The following is a 12,655-nucleotide window of genomic DNA, read 5'->3' as shown; positions in this document are numbered from 1 at the left end:
TTTCTTCCATCTATAATTAAATAGAATGGATTCTACATTTTACCTGAAAATATTAAGAGATCTCTATCATTTGCGACGAAAGCGATGAGGAAATGAAAAACCAAAAATTCTTCTGGTCAACTTCGATAATTTTGTAAACTTGTCATCACTTTTTCAGAGTCATTTCGTTATTACATCAAAATATAATTGAACTGTCGTCACTGCGATTATTTAAATTAAGGTTGCTATTCGTGTAAGAGTAATGTCGTAATAGAGCAACGAAAGAAACACTTATTGGCGCATCATACAGGCAAAAATTTTCGACTCAACGAAAACCAAACTGTTAGAGACAACTATCTGATCTTTTGGAAAGAAAAAAAACTTGAGTACTTCGACAGAAGTAGTAGATTAAAAATATCTAGACTCGAAACAGTATAAGATAATCTTACTAATCGACAATATTCGGATTCGTCGAATCCTACAGACTGTTGAAAATTTCATAACTCAGGTATTACCAAGGCAGGTAATGACGAGAAACGTCATTATAAACGAGTCGAATAAAACATATTTCATCTCGTGCATATAACTCCGTATAGGGGGTACGCGAAAGAAAGTGGAAAAGTTGAAGAAAGAGAAGAAGTCAAATTCACTCGTCCGTAAGCTCAGTTTGAACAAGTTCAAATTATCGGGATCGGAACAGGAAACGAGACGCACACCGGAAGGTGGGGACAGAAGTCGTTCGCAAAGCCAATCGTCCCAGGAGTCTCAGAGCCAATCGGACAGCCCTTGTAAGCTGGGCGTCACCCTGCGGAAGGGGGCCAGAGACTTGGAAAAGGGAAATATTGAAAAGGAAAGGCTTGTTGTTGCCGAGGGACACCTGCGAGAGGAGGGAGAGCAGAGATCGAACAAGCCGACGCGATCGACGAGGCTCGATAGCCTCGAGAAACCTGTAAGCACCGTCACGGTAGTGCAGCGCAGGTCACCGTCTCTGACCATTAGAAGCATACCGAGTCGAGAAGTATTGACGAAAATTTATGGTGAGCCAAAAGTAGTCGCTTTTTTTATATTACACGAGGCTGCGTTATGCCGACCGAGGAAACACATGAAATTGTTAAGCTAACTTCATTTTCATTGTTATTGGTCACCTTCTTCCGGTAAGAATTATACTTTCCATGGCAGAATTGAATCGTCATTTTTCAACTTTTGTAACACAGCGTCATGGGATTGTCAGGTCATTTGAAAACACTTTGAGGAGATCGAGATTTTTGGTTCGGAATGTATTTTTTTGCCAAATAATATTTGGTTTTTTTATACTGCCTTGTAATTTGTCCGAGTTGGAATTTCACGATGGTTGAAAAATTAGTATGAAGTTTTTAAAATTCATATATAAAATCCAAAGTTCAAGATTCTTTCTTCGATGTATAATTTTTTCGATGTAGCTCCAATTAGCGGTTTTAAGTGTTGACAAAGTGTCTCATTCCTAAATTTTTGTCAAAATTGAATTACACAATTCACGTAGCAGAAAGGACTTGATTCAGCAACATTATATGACAAGCTTGTCATAAAATATTCACACTTTAATTCCGAGCTTCTGGAAGCACTCGTTTTAACAGAATTGTAGTTCTACGTCTTAAAACTGTACGACACAAGAATGATTGCATGGTTTCAACTGCCATTCGTATCAAATAGACAAATAACAGGTTAACGAAGGAAAATTTTGCTAAATATGTTTAAATTTTTCAAAGTCAATTTCATCAATGTAAAAATATTGGCAAGATTGTACATCGGGCATTCCGTGTTCTTCATTGCCTTACCCTGAAAAAAATTCGCAGCCGAAACGCAGAGTGCTGAAAAAGTGACACAAACGAGCGACTCTCCCGAGAAAACCAATTGCGTGGTTTCAACACTTCCCTACGCGATATCGAAATGGTCTGATGGTCCAGAGTACGGGAATCCCGAGATCCGGAGACCGAAGCTATCCTTCAAATCAGACTCAGAATCGGCGATACATCCCGCGAAAACACCGCCGCTTGAACTTCGCCGCAAGTTATCACTCCTTGATGAGAAGCGGGCAATCTTTCGACGTCGAAGGATCGACACTTCCGAAGAATCCTCCACGAGCACAGTGATTCCAGCGAGAAGTCACGTCGAACCAAAGGCTCAGACTTGCACTGGGAATATCCGGGGCCCAGCGCGGCACATAAGCGTGCAAAAGTTCGACACCTTTTCAACCTTCGAGGGAACATTTGACGAGGAAACGGGCCTAGGATACCTCCAAGGAATCGAAGAGGATCGAGCGGAGCACTTTGATCATCAAGTCACGGGACGTGCGAGTCTCAGGACGATGAGCAACGCACCGACGATTGCAGACATAATGGATAAATCTCGATCGACTAGTCAAGATAGCGCGGTGAGATAACCAGGATTACTTTTCCTCCATTATTTATACTCTTGAATTTCAAAAAAGGAACAGGGTATCCGAGTCCGTTAAGCTCTCGCTTAGGATCTTCTTAGATCTCAAGTGCCGTTGCTTGTACTCTCGTTTCTGTATTGGGTTGGTAATTCGATGATGGTGGCGGTTGATTACAGCAGATAAGCCATGTTTCATTGAGGAACTTTATGTGGAAATTTTTCCACAAACAGACACGAATAATAGTATAGATATTAGAATTTTTTTTTTCGTCGTAACAAATCTCTGGAAGTTCACTTAATACAATTTTATGCATTGATATTCAATGGTATTTATGTTGATAGAATTGAGACTTTGTTCAAAGATTATAGCAGGTAAATGCAAAAGCATTTTATCTGGTAGTTTTGACTCGTTTCTCTATTATCGTACATCAATCAGCCCACAAATGCATCGCGCAAATGTATCACAGTAAAAAAACGATTACTAGTTTACTTATCATTTGGTACATGAGCCAGTGTTTACCAAATAAGTAACAGAGGAGACTACTTTCTGATTGAAAAAGTGCAACATAATCGGAACAAGAAATGCCAATAACTTTGTGGAACTTTTTTTGTGGAAGCAATCCTATTCCTTAAACAAAACCAAACAATCGTTTTTGTGAGGCAATCTCAATAGTCTTTGTTCTCTATTGTGCGACTAGTCATTACTATAGCTATTTCCAGTACCTGGAAAACTGTTTTTTGACTTTCGAAGACTCCAGAGAAAGTTTACACCCTCGTGTAGAAAAGTCTTTAAAATGTGGCCTGTCCGTTTGCGTGATTCCCGTCGGTCAAAGAAACCCAACTGCTCGAGCGGGGCTTCGGGTAAAGGACCTTTGTGTTGAACCCTGAGTGGCACACCGTGACAGTCTCAGGAAACTGAACACCCTGTGTGCATGCGCCTCGACAATCGTCTGTTTTTTTTTTTATTTAAATGCAAACCCATCAAGTTTTTGCTATTCTTAAATTCTCGACTTAAAACAACCTCGAAACGCGTGCAAGTTTGGCTGCAACTTACAATCAGTTGGTCAACCTGACAAGCAGACAAAAAAACTTGGCTCAAATTAGTTGAATCTACCAATGGACTCACATGATTTGTGTCCTAATAATGTCACTGTATATACACTAGGGTGGCGCAAAAAAACCGACTATTTTTTTTTTTTTTTTTTTTTTTTTTTGAGTCTCGTGCGACGAAATGTTAGTTTTTGATGTTTTAAGAGCCCACTCCAGAGGACAGCACAAAAAAAATTTTTAAGAGGTCGCTGCAATATTTTAAAATTGTCAAAAATCGTGAAAAAATTAAATTAAAAAAATTATTTTTTCAGTATTTTGTTTGATTTTTAATTCATGTCGTGGTGTATTGTTATCGATTCTTTCTCACTAAATTGAAGAAAAAAAATTAATGAAATTTTAATATGAATATTAAAAGGTCGCTCGAAAAGATCTAAAGAAATGCACCAAAAAATTGAAAAAAAATTATGAGCGACCTTTCAAAATTCAAATTTTGAACCGAAACTTTCGGAAACTTATTTTTTTTTTGTCTATAAAATTATACCGTAACGAGAAAAAAAAATCGATTTTTGACGATCTCTGACGTTTTAAAAAATGTGGAGCGACCTTTTAAAACTATTTTTTTTGAACTGTCCTTTGGAGTGGGCTCTTGAAACATCAAAAACTAACATTTGGTCACACGAGACTCAAAAAAAAAAAAAAAAATAATCGGTTTTTTTGCGCCACCCTAATGTACACAGACGTTCACCAGTACCTATAATTGGGAGCTGGAATGAGATATCCTTCCACGTCTCAAGCTTGCACAATTTATAATGAAAATTGACGGCTGTTCTAACGCCAAGGAAATTTTTCATGCACAATTATTATCCCACATGTGGACGTAGTCACTGACATACTATATGCCCACCATTTATATACGCGGTCACTCGGCTACATGCTTTCGTGACACAGATCAATAGTAACTTTCTGTGGTCTGAGCTGTGGTCGACGGCTGTCGAGAAGCATTCACGGGTTTCAAGTTTCGCCCTGCTCACCAAGGGTGACAGACTTCCCTGCTATCGTTCACACACTCGCTCTCTCGCTCGTTATGCGTCCAAGAAGTGAAGCGACTACGAGATATACCTTGTCGAATCGCCGTACGAATCGATTGTTAATCGAAGGAAATTGACAATTTCTCATGTTATGTAACGACGTTAATTTATTATTTAGTAAACCGAGCTGCAATCGGAGGATTTTCAACGTTACCAAGGCTCCTTTACAGCATTTCACAAACGGTTATGAAGAGTGTTATATATACACTGTTTTTTACTCTTTGTCATCAATTAAATTAACGTATTTAATGGATATCAAGTGATTACAACGAAAACAAAGTATACTAAAGCGAAGAGTTAGAAGTTGTGACTAAATTCAATTAAGTTGAATTCAATTCCAACGACGACTCTTCTTAATGAAAGATCGATCAAATACACGAATTTCAAACTTCGGACCAATTGCATTATTGTATCGTTTTTTAAATGCAAAAAACGTATCCGTTCGTCCAATTTCAATGAATACTGGGTAACTTCGTTCGTTATAAATTATTTCTTTAGAAATCGCATGAAATGATTTTCTTTCCCAGATGCTTAGTTCATCTCAAAAACATTGTACAAAAATCATTATACGTTATAGTTATCGAGTAAACTTATTTTCTATAAAAAATAAGGACTTATACATGAAAATTAAACAAAGGTTACAATTTTCAACAACAATACAACCCTTTTGAAGTCGCAAATAACCAAACGTTTTTCCTCGGAACTTGTGCCGCATCAAATTTATTTTCACATTAAAAAGTTATTCTCGAAACAAATTTCGGTTCGATTGACTTCCGTTCAATATTCGTACTTATGATACATCCTTCCAATGTCCACGTTGAACCGCATATCCTGAACCCAGTGCACGTAGACGGGGGTTCTAATCTTATCGGACGCACGAGCCCTCCATGGCCGTGATGTTTACACACCAGACTAGGGTGAACGACCATCGGTTGTCCCATCAGCAGAAATTACCTCATTCGACACAATACTTGTCCCCATTTTATACCTACCCTCGATTCGTTCACGTTCGTCTTTGAACAATGGTCATAATAAGTAGTGCAGAACTTTAGAACTTTTGGCAAACGGCAGCAATGCTAATCTCGTCGTAATGTTAGATTCGCAGGAAAAGCGTTAGTAGGGAGGCACAGAATCAAGGGATAAAAATGGACACCATGATTACGTATTTCGTGACTATTTACACGTTATAAAGTGATCGCGAGATATTAATTTGACAAGTACATTTTACTTTTGTTACGTGATTTCTCGTAATTTTTAGTATTCCATACCGTCTTTTAAGCTTGCAATGAGATGCCTGTAATACTAAATTATTTCTCACAACTACCAATGATTACTTCGATGATTATTAATGTTTAATTCTATTTTAATATTACCGATTTGAATGTGATTTCGGAGATTATGAAATGTGAAACACCCAGCGCACAGAATAGACAGCAACGGTTGGTCAAAAATTTTCTCTACTTTTATTTTTTTTACAATTACCACGCCGTTCCAATAAGCTACTTTGTGAACACCTTGTATACATGACACTTGAGTAAACCATGGGCATGGAGTAGGAAAAATATTTTCAAAATGTAGTTTGAGATCTAAAAAAATAAAACTAAAAGAAAAACGAGCTGTAGACAAACGGACCATACAATCGTGATTTATTTATGTCCATTGAGGTTCCGAACATCGTAAACTTCAACAAAATTCTGTTGAAATGCAATCACGTATTAGAGTGATTCCAGACTATTTTATACTTAAATCCGAATACGTTCGAGTAAGTAGAAATAAAATCTTTAAATACTTGTAAAGACAAGAGATAAAAAAAAAAAAAAAAAAAAAAATTGTTAGAATTGTTAAATATGCTTTTTCCCATAAATAAGAGACTTCAGTAACCAACTTCCAAACAAGAGACTACTGTAATGAGGTAAATAGCCTGAGCGATCCATTCGAAATATTCCAAGTAGTGTTGCGATGACGTATCGGCTCAATTTAATTTGCAGTATCGATCAGGCTGTTTAGCAATTAGCCACACACATTTATTAACTCACATATTAATCACGTTCGTTGCGATAGAACCCGTCAACATTTATCAAACAATGTTTCAGATGGTATGCATTAGCATCTGAGTATATAATACAGTCATACTTGAAACTTGGAACAACAACATCAAATCATTACAGACGTAATATTTCATATTAAAGTTATTATAATCTATCTAACGAGTTGGTTCAACCAGTTGTTGATAGGTAATTACCAATCTCAAGGTCAACATGGCACGTACAGTATTATGAATGATCGAATAACACGATGGACTACAATTCTCGGATAACACGATAAAACTTATCCATTCTATGAAACTTAATCCTTCAAGTAGGTTCTGATGTGGTTCTGCAATCATCGATACGAATTTCATTACAGCATCACAAGGTTCTTACCTACATGCTTCCTTCAGCGAATACTATAAGAGACACGGATGAGTGCCACGACACAAATTCGTTCTGACGGCGTATCCAAACGCTGAAAGATAAGACATACTTACGTATATACTCTGTGACACTTTTTCAAGGTGTTTCATTCCGGCCTTCTCCTACCGCTTCGCTACACGTGATTGTAAAGGATTGTGTCTATACCCTTCATTGTCGAATTTAATACTGTTCGTTGTCACTTGACAGAAAGTGTTCTGTATAAATTCATTTTCTTTAACAATCAACAGTTTCCTCAAACCCAACGCCAAAGGGGCTCAACCGTCGTAAGATTAAGACAGTGTAGACGAATTCGAGAGGGCATTCTTGTCAATGCATACCCAGTATAACTCAATCTGAATTGACTTACCTCTTTGCAATGTAAATATGTCAAAACACGATTGCAAGTCTCTTCAACCGCCACTAGATACAGCTTGATTCAAGCAAATTTTAAATAAATTCTCATAGTTGCTAACATACCCTGCGTTTTTGAAAGACGATTGCTTGAAAGATGGATCAATCCCACACTTGCTGTTAATTATCTTCATTTGAAATTCTCATTGAGAATTAGACCTTCTCACAATTAACTTTTATCCTGTAAATTTCTCATAACAGATTAGATTAGAACATTTGAAAATCTGGTGAAATAAATTCAGTATTTACTTAATTAGTAGCAATAAAGTCCAGACGCCAAGTTTCCGAAATCCGGTTTTAGGTAAACACGAGTCATTCCGTCAGCCCCGTTGTATTACTCATTGTCAGCCCGAACTGCAGTGGGGCTTGTAATTACCCACTCCATTCGACCGGCGTAAAACCAATACAAAAACCAGACAGCCAATAGTGAAACGGCGTTATTAATATTCGCTATCTGACGATGCACTCGTTTGCCACGTTTGGATTCATATTCAGTTGGCTTGCCGGTTGTCCACGATAGAACTGGAGCATTTTATTCCTTGGTAACATTGAAACCTACCTCAAACCGTCAAATGGAACTTGCTTTTTGGCGAAATTGGCCTGCTTTGGATTTTTCCAGATGCAAGGTAACGTAATGTTTTGGCTGTAAAATCGTGGAAAATTTGCCATTTCAAAAAGCAGTCGCCATGTTTCTATCGAATGGTTCAGTCAGTTGGAAGATAGTGGAACCCACAAAATATCGGCATGTCGTATATATTTACATCGTGTCGATTAATGCTAGTCCTCGCTTCCAGCCTGGAAGAAATCCTGACTCATCTACTCACCTATTTCAGCACTTCGTGTCATCGAGTTAATAATATTTGGTAATTTCTTCTTGTTGCAGACATCTCAGAACAGTGGCCCGACTGCGGGTGTAGGCGAAAAGCGGGAACACCTGTACAAAATACTCGTGATAGGTGAACTGGGGGCAGGCAAGACGTCCATTATCAAAAGATACGTTCATCAATTCTTTTCTCAGCACTACAGAGCCACCATAGGGGTGGACTTTGCCCTAAAGGTTCTCAACTGGGACCAGCATACAATAATAAGGCTACAGCTATGGGACATCGCAGGTCAGTCAGGTTCACAAGAATCCCGATGAAGGAGGAATAAGATAATGCCATTTTACATTATTTTTTGCTGCTTGCAATATTTAATTGCTGAATCTTTTTGAGCCAATGTGAAGAATTCCATGCGGTTTCACTTAGCGTTGGATATTGTTGCAATATTTATCTAGAATTTCAGTAAATGATTCATGACTTTCGAGTCATTTAAGATACGACTTTCTGCAAAGTATTAACGTTTATTGAATATCGCGTAGAATTTTCTAGAATTTAATTTACTTAAATTCAAAGTCTTCTGGTATTCAATTCTGAGACGATACGCGATATCAATAAATAAAAATAAAAATGCTACGTGAAACAGGAAGGAATTTCGCGCATGGATAATATATATTGTTTATGCACACTTAATGCCTGTACGTAGAATCTCACCGTTCGCACTTGCCGGATTGCCGAGTATCGCTATATATTTATGAGTGGTCCTCTGTTTGCGAGACTCACATATCGTTATCGGACACATATGCATCGACGTCTGAAATCCTCTTTAGAATTTGCATCGCAGTGTAGCAGACCGTGTAGCGTAACTTACTTTGGCCTAAAATTTCCACCACATCGTCATTGAAACTGTTCGATATATCGTTGACGATCTTCTTAAACTTTTCAAATACTATCTCTCTTTTCTTATCGCAAAAGTACTCTGCAAAAAAATTCACGTCACCGTATAGACCTCGTTGAAAATAACAGTCTAATGAAAAAAAAGTGTCGAAATTATGTCCACTTCGGCATACTTCTTGTAGCAGAAACAATGACTATGTATTATATTGTGTATTGACTGCATCGATGTCTTTATGCCAATTGACAGCTTCAGTCAATCAGTCTGCTAATATGAGAACGTGACCACCGCAGCCTAATCGCCTCGGTAGAATGATGTTCTCATATTTTACCGAGATCAAAATGAATTTTCCAGGTCAGGAGAGATTTGGAAATATGACGAGGGTCTACTACAAAGAGGCAGTCGGTGCTTTCATAGTTTTCGACGTAACGAGAAGCGCCACCCTCGACGCGGTGGTCAAGTGGAAACAGGACCTGGATTCAAAGGTCCAGCTCCCAGATGGTTCAGCCATTCCATGTGTCCTTCTGGCCAATAAATGTGACCAGCAAAAGGAAGGCTTGGTCAACTCTCCAAATAAAATGGACGAGTATTGTAAAGATAAAAACTTTTCTGGCTGGTTTGAAACCTCGGCGAAGGAAAATATTAACATTGAAGAGGCGGCGAGGTTTCTCGTCAACAAGGTAGTCCTACAATCTTCATCAGCTTTTTCAAAGTGAAAGAGTTTAATCGTTAGCTTACCGACATTATTCACGTAAAAATGAAGCATCTTCAAGCAGTTGAAGTTCTTCGAAGGCAATTTCATGTAGAATTGATTTTTTGTGTTTTCAAATCTTCATTTTGAAAATGTAGTCTATTTATTCTTCAACTTGTCGAAAGCTAATCCCTTGTAAGAATTGTTAGAAAAGAGGAATAAATTTGAATGATTGCCCGATGCTGAATATTACATAAAACCGCTAATTCAACAGCTGACGAATATTCTGATTAAATTTCACTTATTCTTGACAGATTCTCCAGAACGATCAAATCATAAAGGGAAACGGTGCGCAAGAGCAATCAGACGGCGAAAGATTCGCTCTGAACCAATCACCAACCAACACAAAGAAGTCCTGCTCCTGCTGACATCATTTTTCAAGTCTAAGGCAACACGCCGCCAGGACAGTCCTGCACTTACTTTGACCAATTGAAAGAAATTAAAAACGTCCGCTGTTTTATGACAAGGTTCACACTGCGGGCTTCAAGCCACTCGAAGACTCAGGTCTCAGGGCTTCCCGAACCAAAACTCTAACGCAAAGTCGTTCATGCATCCATCCATTCGTAGATCCGTTTCAAGAGGTGTCCTGACGCATTTATTCCTCCCACATCCGCACCTCCTAATACACGGACTCGCAAAGTATTGATAACTTGGCGTAAACATTCCTTTCAGTGCGTACATTTCTTACTTTCCACCACGTAAATATCGTTTTTATTGCACACATATTCACATCACGATCATCCAAGTAATTTATTAAATTACTTAATTATTATTGAATAAGCGTTGAAAATTAAAAATAATGAATGAAATAAAAGTTTTGAAATGCCTTAATGTTCGCTAAAAATTTTAATCACATATTGTATTTTATGTATAGCTATTCGATAATTCTCTTTGAGTAAGTTCCTTTCTCGCGTAAGTTACCCGTAAGTACATCCCTAACACTTTTATCGAATAACGTATAATCATGGGTATCGATAAGCTATACTGAAGAAAAGTGCCATTTTATTTAAATACAATCCAAACACTGTTATACGTAACACGTATACGTAAGACGTTGAGAACACATGCAAGGTTGCATAAGTAGGTACGTATTACACGTCAATGAATCGCCTCTAATGACTTTCAACCCCTGTTTGGCATTAAATACGTTCTTCCGAAAAAAAGGAATACCAACCACACGTTCGTGTAAATGATCTGTGTAAAAAATAATTCACCGTCATTACACGATTCTTCGCAGAAAAAGAAGAAGCAAAACCTTGAAGTCAGATAAATTTTTAAAGATTCTATCCATTTTAGCCCAGATCAATCCGAACGAAATTTATTAAAATTATACTTCACCGATTTTTAAATTCGAAGCTATTCCATAGTCTGTAAGAGAGCCTATATGTATAGGCTTATATTCGTAGCGAAATCCTATCTCGAAATGTGCGTGTAAAACTGAATCCAGAATCTTGATTGACTGACTATGTCCATTCAATTAATAGGTGAAATAAAAAGTTATGTTTATCTAGTTCCAAAACGTTCGCTTCGAGATAAGTTGCGTTCTGAATATGAGCCAAATTCGATGTACAATAATAATTGTATATGCCTTCCAATATTAAAGTGCCAAAAAATTCTTTGCTCGTTGAAAGTAAACTATTGTATTAATAATTGTACATAGAAATACAAATGCATGTATATATAATAAAGTATACAGAATCCGGTTGGAAAAATAATCATGAAACTAAATATAGCAACGATGATAAAATCAGGTGTTATAGAAGAAGAAAATTCATCATTCATATAGACTTTGGCAAGTTTGCACTTTTATACATAACCAAATGTATGATTAATACATAGCTTCAAGAATATCCAGACTAACAATAAGACACAAATGTTTCAACAGTATCTGTAACTCGACTGTAACGGTTTACTTGTACTCCATTCCGCATCTACTTTCTTATGTATGTTTTTGACCGAGATATTATTAAATTATATTCATTTGTTATTCATCGACTCCTCGTACCCTCATTTCCTACACAACGTCTTCCCCTGCAAATTCTCTTGCTATTCGGTAAAAACTCATTACGAAGTATATTTGTGGATTGAATGAAAAGTCATCGATTTCCGTGTCAGCGAAGGAATTTCAATTGGGCCACCCCTCGTTTGTTTCTAAATGAAGAAAACTTAAATTTTGAGCCCAACATGAATGTTCTGACTTGATTTTTATCATTCGCTGTAACGATGCGAAGTTTTATATTTAAAATACACGTGATTCTATTACTGAAACATCTAATCTTTGACGAAACAAAATTAATTTTGTATGGAATTGACAGGGATCGATAGTACTTTTAAGGGAAAAAAAAATAAAAAATTGTTGGCCATTCTAAGGCATTTTTACTCTGTTTATTTGAATTTTTTTTTTTTTTTTGTTTTAATTGAAAATAGTAGGAGAATAGCAAGATATCATTCATATCTAACGTTTATTACGTATTCAGGTTATCTAGTCTCTCTATAATATGAAGAATTTTAGGTTCTAACGAAGTCGCCGAAGAAATATATGTATAGGTAACAATCATCTGCTTTTAATTTAAAGAGTATAAAATTAAAAAAAAAAAAAGAATTGTTTTTCGAGTCCGAATTTTAGGTTATTTCGAAAAATATTTATCTATTTTGGTTTTAATAATACTTAACAGTAATTATACATGAATTACATATTTTGAATAAATATTTCTCCAAATATAACTAATAAATAAATAATATAATAGTATTGTGTAACAATATCAAAGGTTCGAGGAAGAATCCTTTACACGTAACAC

At 36.8% G+C, this 12,655-nt stretch overlaps 1 protein-coding gene across 6 annotated transcripts in view; it reads left to right on the top strand.

The window, feature by feature from the left end:
* Nucleotides 1–11,844, top strand: part of LOC124408866 (ras-related protein Rab-32) — a 33,566-nt gene extending 21,722 nt beyond the window's left edge. For 3 of the 6 annotated variants that reach the window (XM_046886125.1, XM_046886124.1, XM_046886122.1), the window contains 3 exons: nt 8,277–8,505; nt 9,461–9,786; nt 10,112–11,844. In XM_046886125.1, coding sequence (XP_046742081.1) covers nt 8,277–8,505; nt 9,461–9,786; nt 10,112–10,225 — 669 coding nt within the window. In that variant the 3' untranslated portion in view covers nt 10,226–11,844. Of the gene's footprint in view, nt 1–575; nt 1,017–1,811; nt 2,390–7,726; nt 8,020–8,276; nt 8,506–9,460; nt 9,787–10,111 lie in introns of those variants that run through there. The other 3 variants (XM_046886121.1, XM_046886127.1, XM_046886126.1) reach the window with 3 other exon arrangements.
* The last annotated feature ends 811 nt before the right edge of the window (nt 11,845–12,655 follow it).

The sequence above is a fragment of the Diprion similis genome, chromosome 8 (assembly GCF_021155765.1).
Source record: "Diprion similis isolate iyDipSimi1 chromosome 8, iyDipSimi1.1, whole genome shotgun sequence".
Lineage (NCBI taxonomy): Eukaryota > Metazoa > Arthropoda > Insecta > Hymenoptera > Diprionidae > Diprion > Diprion similis.
The sequence above is the reverse complement of the archived record's forward strand: the minus strand, read 5'-3'. Positions and strand labels throughout refer to the sequence as shown.